Source organism: Esox lucius, chromosome 19 (genome assembly GCF_011004845.1).
Source record: "Esox lucius isolate fEsoLuc1 chromosome 19, fEsoLuc1.pri, whole genome shotgun sequence".
NCBI lineage: Eukaryota > Metazoa > Chordata > Actinopteri > Esociformes > Esocidae > Esox > Esox lucius.
Window position 1 is genome coordinate 3,208,687 of NC_047587.1, and position 17,968 is coordinate 3,226,654.

The 17,968-nt window shown below is 46.2% G+C and overlaps 1 protein-coding gene across 4 annotated transcripts; it reads left to right on the forward strand.

The window, feature by feature from the left end:
• Nucleotides 1-17: 17 nt before the first annotated feature.
• On the forward strand, nucleotides 18-17,384 carry kif23 (kinesin family member 23). 4 transcript variants are annotated; one of them, XM_034288063.1, is made up of 23 exons: nucleotides 18-177; nucleotides 465-531; nucleotides 1,157-1,285; nucleotides 1,872-1,977; nucleotides 2,225-2,361; nucleotides 2,687-2,799; nucleotides 3,016-3,186; nucleotides 3,443-3,490; nucleotides 3,945-4,057; nucleotides 5,344-5,474; nucleotides 5,596-5,698; nucleotides 5,836-5,915; nucleotides 8,750-8,869; nucleotides 8,988-9,147; nucleotides 9,483-9,647; nucleotides 10,414-10,580; nucleotides 10,794-10,967; nucleotides 11,120-11,344; nucleotides 12,514-12,750; nucleotides 13,493-13,581; nucleotides 15,121-15,202; nucleotides 16,523-16,593; nucleotides 16,719-17,384. In XM_034288063.1, exons 1-23 carry the CDS (start codon nucleotides 164-166, stop codon nucleotides 16,732-16,734), a joined length of 2,718 nt encoding a protein of 905 aa, XP_034143954.1. In that variant the 5' UTR covers nucleotides 18-163; the 3' UTR covers nucleotides 16,735-17,384. The 4 variants fall into 4 exon arrangements, with proteins under 4 accessions (XP_034143954.1, XP_034143955.1, XP_034143956.1 ...); XM_034288064.1 differs by having other exon boundaries at nucleotides 5,344-5,465; XM_034288065.1 differs by lacking the exon at nucleotides 3,443-3,490.
• Nucleotides 17,385-17,968: the final 584 nt, after the last annotated feature.

A 17,968-nucleotide genomic window follows, 5' to 3' on the forward strand; every position in this document is an offset into this window, starting at 1 on the left:
GGTGGGTGGAACTTCTGGTGGATCTGCCTACGCTGATTGGCTGATTTTAAACAGATTTTGTCCGGGATGTGCACGGAGGGAACGTTCAAACTTGGAACCGCAGAAGCAAGGAAGCGGTGTTGAGAAAATCGAATGATAACAATTGATAACAACAATTTACACGATGATGCGTCCTACGTGAGTGTGAATCTTGTGATTGCGATGAAATGATTCATTCTTGAGTCTTATTAATCTATCGTGTCTTTAGTTTGCAGGCTAATTTCGTATTCTAATCTCGAAGTAACAAACTACCGACTAGCTAGTTGGTTACCTTTAGCTAGCTAATCAACGTAGCTAAGCCGGCTAACCAAACCCGTCACGTCACGGATACCTGGGTCAGCTAGTTACTGCAGTTAGTAAATGTTATTGCTATTAAATAACTTGCAATAGAATCACTTTGCTATATATTCTTGTTATTGTTTTAGGAGGGGTAAAACTCCCCGAAGACCTGCCCCCAAGAAGCCATCAAACAATCAGAAAGATCCAGTTGGTGTAAGTTTGCTAGCTACGTAAACGACTAAATATTACTGTACTGTACTTAACTATTGCTATCTGCAACTGAGACAGATAGTATCTTTGAATGGTATGTTTAATGTTTTCCTCTGTCTAGCTTCACATGAATAACCTCAATCCGTTTGCAAATACGGATTATGATCATGTTACGGATCATTGATTTCACTTTCAGATAGTTTAGTGGTTAGAGATACTTAACAATTATTGAAATTGATCTTGGGGGATGGATTTCCCAAGCAGGCATGATAAAATAACATTCGTCTTTCTGTCTCTGAACCATAGAGTTATGCATATTTTTTGCAACATTAACTTAAATGACAAGAATAACCTCATTCCATTTGCAAGTCTGTACAGTGAGTCAGGTTTGTTCAACTCAATATATTTAATTAGTTGGAGGGGGAAGGGAATACTCTAGAGTAGCAAGTGGTCTGTTTCAAATCCACCCCAGGTGGATAGAAAGAAAAATCATCTAGAATGGAGCCACTGTCAGTGACTGGAGACGTGAGCAGGAAAACTGCCTGGGGTTTCTCCTTTAGAACCACTTCCAGGTTCATTACCAGCTGTATTGGTTCTAAGCCATCTATGTTGTTGTTGTGTTGTCCAGGTGTACTGCCGCGTGCGCCCCCTGGGGGCGGAGGACAACGAGTGCTGTATCGAAGTGATCAGCAACACCACCATCCAGCTGCATGCTCCCGAAGGACTCCGAGCCAACAGGAATGGAGAGTTCAAAGAGGTATGGCCCTGACCCCTGGGTCACACGCATTTCTAAAAGCGGGTGCCGCTGCTGCTACAAAAGGCTGTGCAAGATGTTGGCGTGTCGTGTGTGAGCATGTGGGGTCAGACTTCGCAAAGACAGTGGAGAAGGAGAACTGACCCTACTCCCCCGGCACAATAATATAGCAGCGTAAAACCTTGGGGCTGAGACAGGTGGGGTCCTGTGACACTGTGGCCCTATCTGGGGGAGGCCCCAGCAGGGCCCAAGAGGCAGGAAAGCATCAGTCCGGTGTCTTTTCAGTTTGTCTTCGCAGTGGGCTGGTAACCACCAGAAACCATCCAAAGCTGTGGGCATCAGCTTGTTGCTGCTTGTTGGTCGCGGGCTGGTAACTACTCACTGAAAATGTCCAACCTCCAGGTTGTCAGAGTGGCCAGACTTCTGAAAATCATGTATTATTCTCATTACTGTTACTTTACCATTGCATTGTGAGGGTTCCGGCATCTTTTCCACATGTCATTAAAGCCACCTGCTGTTGGGCATTAAGTAGAAAAAGTTGTGTTGTAATAAAGTGTCCAAAAATATCACCCTCCTCTTGGTTTGACAGACCCAGTACTCCTTCAAGAGGGTCTTTGGTATAAAGACGTCCCAGATGGAACTGTTTGAAGATGTTGCCAAGCCCTTGGTGGACGACCTCATTCACAGCAAAAACGGTGCGTTAAAACGGTCGACCGGTGGGGTTTTGTTTGAATCTATTGCTGAATATATTATCATCTTTGTTACGAGGCCTGGATAATCTTCCACAGTCTTTTTTAATTTTTTTGACTCTGAAAAGAGGAATGTGTCTCTGCGCACCGCTGAATGGTCCCAGAGTCCAACGTTGAGACACGTCATGTTCTGGTGTGCGCTGACGAATACATCTGTAGGTGAAATAAGACCATGTTTCTACCCTTTGCTCAGGTCTGCTGTTCACCTATGGTGTGACGGGCAGCGGGAAGACCTTCACCATGACGGGCTCTCCGGGTCAGGGCGGGCTCCTTCCCCGCTCTCTGGACATGATCTTCAACAGCATCGGACCGTACCAGGCCAAGCGATTCGTAAGCCGCACTGCTGGCCACCTGTCCCCCCCCCCCACGTGATTTTGTTACTGGCTGATCCTTTTCGAAAACACCAAAAGCAAATGTGCAAAATTTCTGAAGTCAAGTGGCCTCCATATTTCATGTCATCTGTTATAAAGAACTTGCTGGAAACTTAAGATCTGATGGGGTCTTTGAGGGTTTTATTACCGGAGTCCCAAAAAGCAGTACAGGTCCTCCGTCTGTCCCATTCTTTTCGCCCACCTTGCTTTTCCTGTCTGCTTCTGGTCAGCCCCTGGTTTCACCTGACCTGGCATTCTGTAATTGGCCCCTGGTTTGTGTGCAGGTGTTTAAGACTGATGATAAGAATGGCATGGACGTCCAGACTCAGGTCGATGCCCTGCTGGAGCGCCAGAAGAGGGAGAACCAACCAGCGGTGGTCCCTAAAACCCCCTCCAGGTGAGGCTGAAAATTACTGGGTCTGAAACACGGGTCTCTGTTTTTAGTAGTCAAAAGAATCTGACATTCAGTAATACTGAATGTCAAAAAGCATCTAATTATTTGGTGGTTCCAGACCAGACGTTGCCATATTTTTACTGGCATCTGTGTTTGGAGCAGTTTTGCCCCCCCCCCCCAATAACCGTGTCTGACCCCCCTTGGTGCCGGTGTTTCCAGGCAGAGGGTGGACCCCGAGTTTGCAGACATGATCACTCCGGCGGAGGCGTGCCGGGTGGACGAGGTAGACGAGGACTCCAGCTACAGCGTCTTTGTTTCCTACATAGAAATATACAACAACTACATTTACGACCTACTGGAGGAAGTCCCCTTTGACCCCATCAAACCCAAGTACACACGTTTACCTCGGATGGCTTTTTTTCTAATGTTTTTGTTTTGTGTGTTTGTTTTTTTTTATCTAGGAGATGATGGATTCACATCGTCTTGACTTTTCATTTGTATTTTTATCATAGACCTGGATTAGTTGAATTCCTTACTAGGTTCATATTTGAATCCCGGGTCAGATCCTGAAGTGTGTGTTGGAGTGTCTGCTTCACTATGTCTCCTGGTAGAGTAGTCGGGTGTAATGTACCTGTGTTCCTCGCAGGTGGAACGGAGGGGGTACTCCTCAGAGGCTGCCAAACCAAGAGTTCATGTATGTCTGATGTAGACCGTAGACTCATTTTACCACCTGGTATCTTACGTATCTAATATACGCCCCTGTAGATGTTGCAGACACTTAGTGTTGGTTAGCAGAATGGATGTCTGTTCCGTCACTCGCCTTCTGAGCTCCGTCTTGGCTGAATTGCTTCATCTAAACGTTTTATTAATTTACTTGTGAAGTCTTCTGCCGTCTGTTTCTTTGCATTGGCTTCGGCTGTTTCTTTCTTTGTGTATGTCCTCTGTCTTGTTTCCAATGTATGTTTCTCCCTGAATGTGTGATGTATTAGAAACAATTAGGTGTTTATATGCTTAGGTTTAGCCTGGTCCCCAGTATGTGTTGTCACTGTACCACTGACTATAGCAGTGAGCAAGACGGCACAAGCACTTCTGGAATCAGGCTGGACCTACGTTAGCGGTCAGCTGACTTACTGCTCGTGTCTCTACAGACCCCCCCAGTCCAAGATCCTGCGAGAAGATCAGAACCACAATATGTATGTGTCAGGCTGCACTGAGGTGGAGGTCAAGTCTACGGAGGAGGCCTTCGAAGTGTTCTGGAGAGGTGAGTTGGTCCCTGCACTATCCAGTCATATAGTGGTTGTATATGTAGAGGGGAGCTGGTCCCTGCTCTATCCAGTCCTAAAGTGGTTGTATATGGAGAGGGGAGCTGGTCCCTGCTCTATCCAGTCATATAGTGGTTGTATATGGAGAGGGGAGCTGGTCCCTGCTCTATCCAGTCCTATAGTGGTTGTATATGGAGAGGGGAGCTGGTCCCTGCTCTATCCAGTCCTAAAGTGGTTGTATATGGAGAGGGGAGCTGGTCCCTGCTCTATCCAGTCATATAGTGGTTGTATATGGAGAGGGGAGCTGGTCCCTGCTCTATCCAGTCATATAGTGGTTGTATATGGAGAGGGGAGCTGGTCCCTGCTCTATCCAGTCATATAGTGGTTGTATATGGAGAGGGGAGCTGGTCCCTGCTCTATCCAGTCATATAGTGGTTGTATATGGAGAGGGGAGCTTGTCCCTGCTCTATCCAGTCCTAAAGTGGTTGTATATGGAGAGGGGAGCTGGTCCCTGCTCTATCCAGTCATATAGTGGTTGTATATGGAGAGGGGAGCTGGTCCCTGCTCTATCCAGTCATATAGTGGTTGTATATGGAGAGGGGAGCTGGTCCCTGCTCTATCCAGTCATATAGTGGTTGTATATGGAGAGGGGAGCTTTTCCCTGCTCTATCCAGTCATATAGTGGTTGTATATGGAGAGGGGAGCTGGTCCCTGCTCTATCCAGTCATATAGTGGTTGTATATGGAGAGGGGAGCTGGTCCCTGCTCTATCCAGTCATATAGTGGTTGTATATGGAGAGGGGAGCTGGTCCCTGCTCTATCCAGTCATATAGTGGTTGTATATGGAGAGGGGAGCTGGTCCCTGCTCTATCCAGTCATATAGTGGTTGTATATGGAGAGGGGAGCTGGTCCCTGCTCTATCCAGTCATATAGTGGTTGTATATGGAGAGGGGAGCTGGTCCCTGCTCTATCCAGTCATATAGTGGTTGTATATGGAGAGGGGAGCTGGTCCCTGCTCTATCCAGTCATATAGTGGTTGTATATGGAGAGGGGAGCTGGTCCCTGCTCTATCCAGTCATTTATTTATTTTTTCTCCAGCAAGTGTCAGTCCTTTGTCCTGGGATGTTCTCCCCAGAATTTGGTTTATTTCGGTTCTTCCCCTTCGGACCATTTAAAGGAACAGGCCAATCACAAATACAGGGCAGTCATCCCCACCTTGCCATGTCTCTTGAGTGGCTGATGGGGAGTGTGTGATTTGAAGCTGATCACCTGTTCCTGGTTCGAAGGTCAAAAGAAGAGGCGTATCGCCAACACCCAGCTGAACCGCGAGTCCAGCCGCTCCCACAGCGTCTTCATCATCAAGTTGGCCCAGGCTCCCCTGGATGCAGACGGAGACAACATCCTACAGGTCATTCATGTCAGGAAACGGCACTTTGGGACAAGCATTTTATTCTTTCTCTCTGTGTATCTGTTTTCTACAATCCCACTCTTCTATTCATTGTGTGCGTGTGTGTGTGTGCGTGTGTGTGTGTGTGTAGGATAAGAACCAGGTTAGCGTGAGCCAGTTGTGCCTGGTGGATCTGGCCGGGAGCGAGCGGACTAGCAGAACTCGGGCAGAGGGGAACCGCCTCAGAGAAGCAGGTAAACTGTCGCGGAGCCCTGCAGTACCCTGTTGTCTGGCCACTTTATCAACGCTGTGAAGCAGAACTAATGAGTGTCCTGGAGGCACTATGCCTTGACTGTTGGGCTGATATAGAAAGGTGTTTTATGGTTTGCAGGCAACATCAACCAGTCCCTGATGACTCTGAGGACGTGCATAGAGGTTCTCCGAGAGAATCAAATGTGTGGAACAAATAAGGTGAGGCGGGCATTCTTTTTTACTACATTATCTGCAGTGTATTTGATGAGCCATGCTCATCAGCTATGTGACTATGGAGGTAGGTTGTGGAACAGGCCAGGTGTATTTCAGGCCTTTTCAGTGTGCTGTAGGGCTGTCAATATTGCTAAAAAAATGACATTTGAATATTCCCTAAAAAAACCACAATATTCAAACTATTCGACCATCTGGTTGCGCATGCGCATTTTGTCAATAACAGGACAAATTAATACAAAGAGACATAACTACTTGTATAGGTAGTATATTTAAGTTTAAACATATTTGACAACGTATAACCTACACAAAAACAAGTAAATCAAATGATGACCAAGACTGCAGACCTCATGCGAGCACTTTCTCTCTCTCTCGCCCTCACGCTCTCTGCGCAATGTGCGGCTGTGCGCATAATGACAAACACATTTTGAATGCTGATCAAGACTTTTGTGCAAGCAATTTAAGGTCGCAAATATTGTCCCAAATATAGCAGGCTTCATTCAGTGAAACAAATATTATTAACATTAATTGAAGTTTCACAGTAGCCTATATAGAACCGACATTGAATGCTCCGAGCGAGCTGTGCTGTGGCAAACATGGAGCTTTTCCTTGACATGAACCGGTAAATAATCAAAGCAGTGCATTTAACCTTTATTCATGCATATCTATTCAGTCGTAGCATACACTTTAGTAATGTTTCTGTTTAACGTTACATAAAATGAGGCACACAATTCCGAGAAATGTGACAACAAAGAACTTTTACCCTGAGGTTCATAAAAAGTAAAGTGCTTTTAAAAACGAAAAAGGCTACTTACATTCTTGGCGCTTGTATAAAAAAAAAAAGGAGAGAGGAAAAACTGCCTGCAATCAGGCACGCTAGCATGCCCACTCGCAAAGCAGTGGGCTACCGCAAGCGTTTTTTCCCCCCACATTTTTTTAATTTTTTATGTTTTTAAAAACTATTCAAATATATATTCGAATTTAGAATATTCGTTGACAGCCCTAGTGTGCTGACTACATTCTTGTTGTACCTCATTTTATCAACTTTTTGAAGTAGGTGTTTTGTACTGTTGTCTCTCTCTTGTCCTCTAGCTAGGTGATAATGTATTGTGTAGTCTATCTAGTCCTTTAGTTAGTTGATAATTCACTGTATGGTCTGGCTGATAATGTATATTATATTGTCTACCTGGTCCTCTAGCTAGACAATAATATAGAATATGGTCCACTAGCTAGATGAATATGTATTGTATGGTTTATTCCGGTCCTCTAGCTAGGTGATAATGTATTGTGTAGTCTGTCTAGTCCTCTAGTTTGTTGGTAATGCATTGTATGGTCTACCTGATTTTTTTTCTTCTAGCAGCTATTGTCTCTGATCCACTAGTTAGATGATAATGTATGGTATATCTGGTCCTCTAGTATAGTTGACTGGGGCTCTGTGGAAGATGGAAAATGTTCGCAATTTATCAAGTAAAAACTCCTTCAGTCATTAGCATAAGTAAATGATTTAATCAAATATACGGGAACAAGCTTCATGAAATTAGATTACAAGTACAGAGACCAACATAGAGTGGTGTCATGACAGTTGTTCTGATTTTACATTGCCGAGGTTCAATCTTATATTCTTTCCCAGCTGTACAGGTGACAACATCCGCACTTGCAAAAATGTACATACAAGGAATTGTTGTTGCCGTGACGATGTCTAGAGAATGCAAGGTTGCATACAGACGTAGATCCAGAAGTCATAGGTAATCATAGAATGTTGGTTGCCCAGACAACTTGGTGAAAGAGAGAGGGGTGTCCCACATGACACACGTTGATAGGGTGAAAATGGGGGCGAAGAACTTTGTCAACTAAAATATAGAAGAATGCGGTGGAGTGGGAGTGCAGGTCTATGATAAACTGAAGCACTCTATGAGCCACTCGGAAAGACTGGTGCAATGGGTTTACCGGACAGGTGTCGAAAGATCCCGTCGGTACCAGCTGCACAGCCGGCTGTCACTCAGGTGTGTTTGTCAGCCTCGGCGACAGAGGTCTGCAGGTCACGGATATGGTCAACAGTGTAACCTGGACCCAGATTGAAATGTTTAGTAGCAGAACAAGTTACAGCAGTAATAAGAGGCATCTGAGCAGCCTCCTTCACTGCTTTGTCTGCCATGGAGTTGCCTACAGATGCGCAGGGCATTTGATCATAGCAGGATGTAAGCTTCTAGCTAGTAATAGCTTCTATAAAGTCTCCAACCTGTAGAGTCATACATGTACCAGGAGAGTTAAGTGTATGGACCTGGTACCACTTCTACTCTGTTAAATATTTTTGTTCATTTAAAGTTTCATTTACACCAATTACAACATTTTCCCTAATTTAGGACCAGCCTTGGCTTGGCACGTAGGGCTTTGTCAACCGCCGCTATTGCAACCCTCCAAGGGGAGTCATGTGACCCAAAAGGGTTTGCGTCACACCTTCTCACATGCATTAGTTGATACCCAGTCGGTTCCCTCACATATAAGTTCTTGGGAGTCTCTAATTAGTAGTTCCCTCACATACAACAGAATCTTGGGAACCTCGAATTGGCTGTACTATATTCATGTTTAGGAGTCTCTTAATGATCATTCTTCATTATCTAATGTTCAGTTACAGTCCAACTATTTTTTTGTTCTTTAACTTCTTATTGAAGCTCTGTAGTGATTCAATCATGTTTTCGTTTTAATAAGACAGATTTTCAATTCATCTCTGCTGAGTTGTTATTGTGTGATTGTCTGGGGGTCCCTGGGGTGTTTGCTGTCACTAAAGGGTAGTAATGTAGAAGTTTCTCTCCTCCACACAGATGGTACCATACCGCGACTCCAAGGTCACACATTTGTTCAAGAACTACTTTGATGGCGAAGGCAAAGTGAGGATGGTGGTGTGTGTCAACCCTAAAGCTGACGACTATGAAGAAACCATGGTGAGTGTGTCATTATCCCTTCCGCCCTGTCTGGGGGGCCCTGTCTGGTCTGCCAGCCAGAGGTTATAGAGGCGTTTTTATGGGACCTGCTACGGTTCTGACGTGCCTGTTTCCCCAGCTCGTCATGCGCTTTGCAGAGTTGACCCAGGAGGTAGAAGTGGACCGGCCCGCTGACCGGCCTGTCTGTGGCTTCGCGGCTGGCCGCCGGCACAAGAACCAGGCCTTCAAAGATGAGCTATCTCGGCGCCTGGAGGAACGTGGAGGTCCTGTGGATGCAGGTATTGTATGTCCTGCTGTAGCCCTGCCACTGATCCAGCACCTGGCACAGGCCAGCCCTTAATACAGAACCTGACTAGGATCCCTGTGGCAGACAGAACTGTGTTGGAGGTGCCACGGTATTATTGGGTTTGTTATGTCCTGATGGTTGAGCTGTATGTCCTGATGGTTGAGCTGTATGTCCTGATGGTTGAGCTGTATGTCCTGATGGTTGAGCTGTATGTCCTGATGGTTGAGCTGTATGTCCTGATGGTTGAGCTGTATGTCCTGATGGTTGAGCTGTATGTCCTGATGGTTGAGCTGTATGTCCTGATGGTTCTTTCTGTTGCTGTACCAGAATCCACCCAGTCGGTAATGCACCAGCTGCTCCAGAACCTACCGCCTCTTCCCCCAAGCGAGATCACGGACCCCCATGATGACATCACCTTGCCCCGCCTCATAGAGGTGCTGGAGAAGAGGCACAAGGTCCGGCAGATGATGACCCAGGAGTACAACAAGACTGGTGAGATGTTCCCCAGGTTCCTTCATCGTGTAATGTGTTAACGTGGTCAACCCCTGGGGGGTCTGGTGAGATGTTCCCCAGGTTCCTTCATCATGTAATGTGTTAACATGGTCAACCCCTGGGGGGTCTGGTGAGATGTTCCTTCATCATGTAATGTGTTAACATGGTCAACCCCTGGGGGGTCTGGTGAGATGTTCCTTCATCATGTAATGTGTTAACGTGGTCAACCCCTGGGGGGTCTGGTGAGATGTTCCTTCATGTAATGTGTTAACATGGTCAACCCCTGGGGGGTCTGGTGAGATGTTCCTTCATCATGTAATGTGTTAACATGGTCAACCCCTGGGGGGTCTGGTGAGATGTTCCTTCATCATGTAATGTGTTAACATGGTCAACCCCTGGGGGGTCTGGTGAGATGTTCCTTCATCATGTAATGTGTTAACATGGTCAACCCCTGGGGGGTCTGGTGAGATGTTCCTTCATCATGTAATGTGTTAACATGGTCAACCCCTGGGGGGTCTGGTGAGACAATGGCCTGGTTACCGTGTTCGAGGTCTTTGGGGTAGGCAGCTAGTGAAGTTGATTCGGTTTTACGGGGACGTTGCAGTTTCCTGTCTGCAAATGATTTAGTACCATTCTCATAGACACCTTTTACTGTCTGGATGCTTTTATAATAATTAAGATGTCTAGAACAAGCTGCTCCCACACTGAGTGTATTTTATAATAATATTTCATTTTAACCTTCCATATGTGTTAATTGCTTTTCCAGCCATCATGCTGAAGTCGATGCTCCAGGATTTGGACAACAGCCTGGCCTCTAAAGAGAACTTCATCCACGACCAGAGAGGCAAACTGGGGGACAAGGACAAGACCATTCAAACCCAGAAAACGGAAATGGACCGCTTGGAAAAGAAGTGCAAGATGCTGGAGTACAAGGTAAGACTACTGACCTACACCAATTTACAACAACACGATAAAACAACCTCACATACTATCGTTGATTTTGCATTACAATCGAGTCATCAGAGCAGACGTTCATCCAATCACCATTTGGATGCTGGTGACCTGCTCAGGCAGCCATTTTCAATCTCAAATGAGTTTTGGCGTCGTCGGCCGTCACTAAACTCCTCCCCTCAACTTCCCCGTCAGATTGACATCCTGCAGAAGACCACCAATGTCTATGAAGAGGACAAGCGGTCCCTTCAGCAGGAGCTGGAGAGCCGCGAGCAGCGCCTGCAGCGGGAGCAGTCTGAGAAGCGACGTATGGAACAGCGCATGCAGAGCATGGTCCAGGACACCAAGCTCAAGTGGGAGAAGGAGTGTGTGAGTAGGATGCTTTGTAAGACGTACAGTATTTCATGTCATTTGGAGGTTGAGTGAACCGGTTCCTGTATTATATTTATTTAAGGGGGGGGTTGATTTGGCCAGTGTTTGTCAGCTGGTAGTCTTAGTGTCTGCATGATCTGTGTACGTAGGAACGTCGTGTGTGCGCCAAGCAGCTGGAGATGCAGAACAAGCTGTGGGTGAAAGATGAGAAGTTGAAGCAGCTCAAGGCCATCGTGACGGAGAGCAAGACCCAGTCTGACCAGCGACCCGCCCCCGAAAAGCCCCAACGTCTTGCCCCCGAGAAACCCCAGCGCCCCTCTCGGGAGAAAGACCGCCCCCCTGCCAAGAGATCGGCCTCGCCGTCCCCTGTCCCTGTACGTTATGACATGCGCCTCTAGACTGGCTGGATGGCTAGTTTGACGCGTTTTTCTTTCCTAATCAATGTAGTCAAAAGGACTTGGCCTGTTTAATCAAACACAAGCTGATGTTGACCCATTAACAGCCTCTTAATGACCTCAGCATGACGGTTAGGAGTTCATGTAGAAACTAATCTGCTTTCTTTGTTAGATTACTGATATTTAGGGACTCTGGTGTAATGTCCTTTCTAATTGTCCGTAGCTGGGCTGTTTGTGTGTTTGTTTAATGTTCCATGCATGTTTGTGTCAGCAGCCAGTGGTGAATGTGTGTGTGTATGTATGACTCCTAACTGGCTGGGTGTGGCATGTCTGGGTCTCTGAAGCCCCTTCCCTCCAGCCAGGACCCCGCCCCTGTGTACGCCCCTCCCCAGCAAGTCAGGCAGCGGCCAGGCTCCCACCCCGCCTCCCCCCCCCAAACCGCCAGCACCGCCTCCCTCTCAGTCACCTCCTGTATCTCCGAGTGGGAGCAGAGGCTACCTCGAGACGGGCAGGCTAGCCAGTACCAGTCCCCTAACGCCAGAACCCCAGCGCAGGCCCTACCCAGCAGCCTTAGCAGGAGGCGGGGCCGGTGTTGGAAGGAGGCGAGGGGGAGGGAGGCAGAGAGAGAGGTGGCAGTCCCATCCTGTGATGTAGACCTAGAGGAGGTGCAGGAGGAGGATCTGGCAGGAGCATACAGGGTCAGTGAGGCAGCATACACGTCAGGCGTTCGGTGTAGTGTCAGTCAGCGGGGGGGCACGGGCCGTAGGTTTGTGGGAAGGATTTTATGCATGCTTCCTCTTTTGGTGTTCTTGTTTTTCGCTTTAGATCAAAATAAACGTCTTCTTATTAACTTAACATGATTTGCTTGCTTGTCCTCAGTAACATGAAAGGACAGAATTCATAAGACCACCTGTATCGTCGCTCGTGAGCGCTGTCACACAGACGCCGTCACACCGACGCCGTTAGAAATCGGAAGCATGCCGTCGATTCCTAATTAACGTGGTTTTGCTGTGCTTGTCTTCTTGGTCGTGCTGAGCGTTGCCTTGATGCTTAGCGCTCTCACAGACTACAGTTTTTTTTTTTGTTATGTTACCATATATGACTGTCGCTGACCTTGTCCCTCTGATTGGCTGGTGGTCGATGACCAGACCGCCCCCCCTGTGCGCGCGGTCCACCGGCGTTCCCATTCAGCTGGCGGGGAGAGGTGGGTGGACCACAAGCCCCCGTCCAACGTGGAGCTGGACACGGTGATGCAGCCGGCCCTGGGCCCGAACGCCATCAAAGTCTCCGCCCCCAGTGAGAAGGCCCTGGCCAAGTGTGATAAGTACATGCTGACTCACCAGGACGTGGCCTCGGACGGGGAGATCCAGACCAAACTCATTAAGGTACCGAGGAACCAGCTGACATCTTTTATTTTGTGTTGAGTTTTTAACCCAAAATGGTTTTCCTATAAAAATATGTAGAATAATAGATTTTTGAGAAACTAGAGCTGATGTGTGTCCATGACGAAACCATATCAGAAGACCAATTTGAAGGTCTGGGAGAACATCAGATAAATATTTTGTTGTAGTCCCAATTTAATTCCAGCGGCTCACCTAACGGTTCTGTTCAGCACTGCTCTCATTTGCATAACTACCACCTACTGGACTGATTTAAATAATGCCAATGCGTGAACTGCTACACATTTGCCAGTGATGTCGGTTAAAAATGGTGGATTAATTCCTCCGGGTGCAAAGCTGTTTACACGATCGATCTTAGATATAGAACAAAACAAGCCTTTAATTGAAATGCCACCTTCTATGGCACTACTGTTCACAGAAACACCACCTTCTATAGCACCACTGCTCACAGAAATGCCACCTTCTATAGCACCACTGCTCACAGAAATGCCACCTTCTATAGCACCACTACTCACAGAAATGCCACCTATGGCACTACTGTTCACAGAAACAGCACCTTATATGGCAGCAGCTTTTTACACAAGCTATACAAAACCTGCACCATAGAGTCTTGTTTTATGGTTCCAAATGTGACTTCAATTTACTGGGAACGTTTGTTTTGTCCACTCTTCGTGGTGGTGTCATAGAATGGAGAACGAGTTCTAACGTCTGTATTGGGGACATTTAGGGTGAAGTGTTCCGTACCCGAGGGGGGGGGCAAGCTGTCCAGTTCACCGACGTTGAGACACTGAGGCAGGAGCATCCTATTGGACCAAGGTAGGTGTCTCCTGTTTACAGCTGACCATTAGCACGTTTGGCAGTTTCTTTTATCAAAGCATGTAGAAGTCTGTAATTTTTTATCATAGGTACACTTCAACTGTGAGTGACGGAATCTAAAAAAAACATTAATTTGCATTTTATTGCATGACAATTATTTGATACATCAGAAAAGCAGAACTTAATATTTGGTACAGAAACCTTTGTTTGCAATTACAGAGATCGTAAGTTTCCTGTAGTTCTTGACCAGGTTTGCACACACTGCAGCAGGGATTTTGGCCCACTCCTCCATAAAGACCTTCTCCAGATCCTTCAGGTTTCGGGGCTGTCGTTGGGCAATACAGACTTTCAGCTCCCTCCAAAGATTTCTGTTGGGTTCAGGTTTGGAGACTGACTAGGCCACTCCAGGACCTTGATATGCTTCTTACGGAGCCACTCCTTAGTTGCCCTGGCTGTGTGTTTCGGGTCGTTGTCATGCTGGAAAACCCAGCCACAACCCATCTTCAATGATCTTACTGAGGGAAGGAGGTTGTTGGTCAAGATCTCGCGATACATGGCTCCATCCATCCTCCCCTCAATACGGTGCAGTCGTCCTGTCCTTTTTACAGAAAAGCATCCCCCAAGAATGATGTTTCCACCTCCATGCTTCACGGTTGGGATGGTGTTCTTGGTTGTATTCATCCTTCTTCTTCCTCCAAACACGGCGAGTGGATTCTAGACCAAAAAGCTGACTGCGTATTGTGTTACTAATCTCTTCAGGTCATTGACCAGGTCCTACCGTGTAGTTCTGGGCTGATCCCTCACCTTCCTCATGATCATTGATGCCCCACGAGGTGAGATCTTGCATGGAGCCCCAGACAGAGGGAGATTGACCGTCATCTTGAACTTCTTCCATTTTCTAATTATTGCGCCAACAGTTGTTGCCTTCTCACCTATTGCCTATTGTCCTGTAGCCCATCCCAGCCTTGTGCAGGTCTATAATTTTATCCCTGATGTCCTTACACAGCTCTCTGTTCTTGGCCATTGTGGAGAGGTTGGAGTCAGTTTGAGTGTGTGGACAAGTGTCTTTTATACAAGTAACGAGTTCAATCAGGTGCAGTTAAAAGAGGTAATGAGTGGAGAAAAGGAGGGCTTCTTAAAGAAAAACTAACATGTCTGTGAGAGCCGGAATTTTTACTGGTTGGTAGGTGATCAAATACTTATGTCATGCAATAAAATGCAAATAAATTATTTAAAAATCATACAATGTGATTTTCTAGATTTTTGTTTTAGATTCCGTCTCTCACAGTTGAAGTGTACCTATGATAAAAATTACAGATTACAGATTTTGCAGGTTATCCAATACTTGTTCTTCCCACTGTATATATTCGAGCTTCAGATTGTCACATGCTTTTCATAAATGCCAATGAGCTGTGTTCCGCTGACCCTGTGTTCCGCTGACCCTGTGTTCCGCTGACCCTGTGTTCCGCTGACCCTGTGTTCCGCTGACCCTGTGTTCCGCTGACCCTGTGTTCCGCTGACCCTGTGTTGTCTATTCAGCCGTAAGAGGAGGTCGTCAGAAGGAAATGCTGCCCAGGCAGACGACCGTGTGGAGGGAGACTGGACCGATGTGGAAACCAGGGTAAGACCGCATTAACACTGAATACTGTGCTCTTTAGCCTGGTTCCAGATCTGTTTTTTTGTTCACTTGTCTACTAGGGTTGGGTTTCAAATGCACTGCTCAAAAAAATTAAGGGAACATCATCAGGGTAATCATCACAGTATAACATCAAGTCAGTTAAACTCCAGGATGGCACATCCATACGTGCCGTCGCAAGAAGGTTTGCTGTGTCTCCTGCAGTCTAAAGAGCATGGAGGAGATACCAGGAGATGAGCCGTTACATGAGGAGAGCTGGACATGGCCATAAAAGAGCATCAACCCAGCAGCAGGACTGGGATCTGTGCCTTTGTGTGAGGAGGAACAAGAGGAGCACTGCCAGAGCCCTACAAAATGTCCTCCAGCAGGCTACTGGTGAGCATGTTTCTGACCAAACTGTCAGAAACAGATTCCATGAGGATGGCATTAGAGCCCGACGTTCTATAGTGGGGCCTGTGCTCACAGCCCAGCACAATGCAGCTTGATTGGCATTCACCAGAGAACCAGAATTGGCAGGTCCGCCATTGGCGCCCCGTTCCATGCACAGATGAGAGCAGGTTCACACTGAGAACATGTGAAAGAGTCTGGAGACACCATGGTGAACTTATGCTGCCTGCAACATCAACTTCAGTGATGATCTGGGAGGCATATTCTTGGAGGGTCACACAAACCTCCACATGCTAGCCAACGGTACCCTGACTGCTCTTAGGTACCAGGATGAAATCCTCAGACCCATCGTCAGACCTAATGCTGGTGCAGTGGGCCCTGGGTTCCTCCTGGTGCAGGACAATGCCCAGCCTCATGTGCCCAGAGTTTGTAGGCAGTTCCTGGTTGATGAAGGCATTGATGCCATTGACTGGCCCTCACGTTCTTCTGACCAGAATCCAATTGAGAACCTCTGGGACGTTCTGTATCGGTGCATCTGACCCCACCAAGTAGCACCACAGACTGTCCAGGAGCTCACTGATGTCCTGATCCAGGTCTGGGAGGAGATCCCTCAGGACACCATCCGTCGTCTCATCAGGAGCATGCCCAGAAGTTGTGGGGGCCATACACACTACTGAGTGATGTTATGAGTTGCCGTGATGAAATTCACCCAAGTTACGTCATATTGGTCTCAACGAATTACACAATGTACAGTAAATATTCAGATCTTTAATATATTTTGTTCATCAAGACCCGATGCGTGATTTAAATGTTCCCTAGCTGTTTTTACCAGATTTCTATTCTGTGTTGTCTTGAATTCTCCAGTGTTCTGTGACTCCCATTCTAGTAGCTTATACTGTCTTGCCCTTTGTTCTCCAGTGTTCTATGGCTGTAGAGATGAGGGCTGGGTCTAATTTGGGTCCTGGCTACCAGCATCATGGATATCAGAAGTAAGTTTTAGCCCTTGGTTTTTTTGTGATTTATGGTTTGTGTCCTCAGCATCTGTTTCAGTGTGATTTAATGTATTTGTATTTTGCCTAGTTGTGTTTATAAACTGGGCATTGTCTTGTTTCAGACGTAGAAAACCCTGAGACTGTTCTGTCCTGCTGTGGTGCTCCAAACACTGCCTTCTCCAACCCCCCCTCACTATGTGGCTGGTGTGCAATAACTAACACAAATCTTTAGCCTTCATAACAACTATTTAAACATTTAGTATTGCTTTTTTTATGAATGGAATGGGAAAAAAAGTGTGTATATATAGCCCACCAAAGCTTATTTTGTAAAATATTTTGGTGTATTGCATGATCACATTTAAAAGCCAGTATTACCTGAATGGATCTAGATTCGGCCAAAGACTGGCAGATACTGGTGTGGTTCGTAGCCAGCTGGACCTGTTGATAATATCCAAACTTTTTTCTGGTATACTTTTGTATTTTCTGTGATTTTTCAGGTTTTCTATACTGAGGATATCTGCCTTTTAACATGTGTGTGCTGTCTTGTGTGTGCTATATTGTGGTAGCAGCAGTAAGACATGGCTATTGGAGTTAGAAAGAAAACAAATGCTGATCTACTGGGCTAATGTTAACAAATTTAGTCTGCTGTTTCTTGCTTGGCATTATATTTTTCAAGCCTTCATTAATGTTCCGTTTGAAGCTTCCGGTGTATTATATTCTTCTCTGCTCATGTCTCTGATTTGTTTTGCTCACTAAAAGCATTTAGGAATAAAATTCCTTTTACACAAGTGTTGTTTTAATTATCAGCGTTGTAGTGATTTGCAATGTTAGTGCTGTGAACAGTGAAATAATGAAACTGGCACTTTTTTTTGCCTGATAGTTAAAATATATTTTATATACTACCTTTTGCAAATAAATATTAGGAACATACCTGCTCAGCACTATTTAACTATCTGATGATTCCTCTAAACATCTCCCACCCTGAAACAGAGATGGACAAGACTACCTTACCACTGCTCGCAGTGTGGGAAGTTATAATAACAGTTGGTATACATCAGGGCATTCACACAGGAGATCTAAATATACCAATTCAGCCAGTGTGGTAAGAAGTTTGGTTTAAGGGGGTCATCTCAGGACAGAGATACACTGACATTAGAGTGAAGCCACACCACTGCTCTGTGTGTTAGGAGTTTCGGTACACAGGATGTTAAAAGAATGCCAACTTGCTTATGCAGAAGAGAAGTCATACCACTGTCCCAGTTTGGAAATACTTGTTGAAATGGAGCACACCGGTTCCAGAAACAAGTCACACAATTGCTCCCAGGAGAGTTGAGGGGTTAGTCTTAGAAACACCAACACAAGATCATGGCAC

Bases quoted from the DNA above. Each gene is read 5' to 3' on its own strand.
- kif23 (XM_034288063.1), top strand. The intron at 5,916-8,749 runs GTGAGGCGGGCA...TCCTCCACACAG, and splicing joins AAATGTGTGGAACAAATAAG to ATGGTACCATACCGCGACTC. The intron at 13,582-15,120 runs GTAGGTGTCTCC...TTGTCTATTCAG, and splicing joins GAGCATCCTATTGGACCAAG to CCGTAAGAGGAGGTCGTCAG.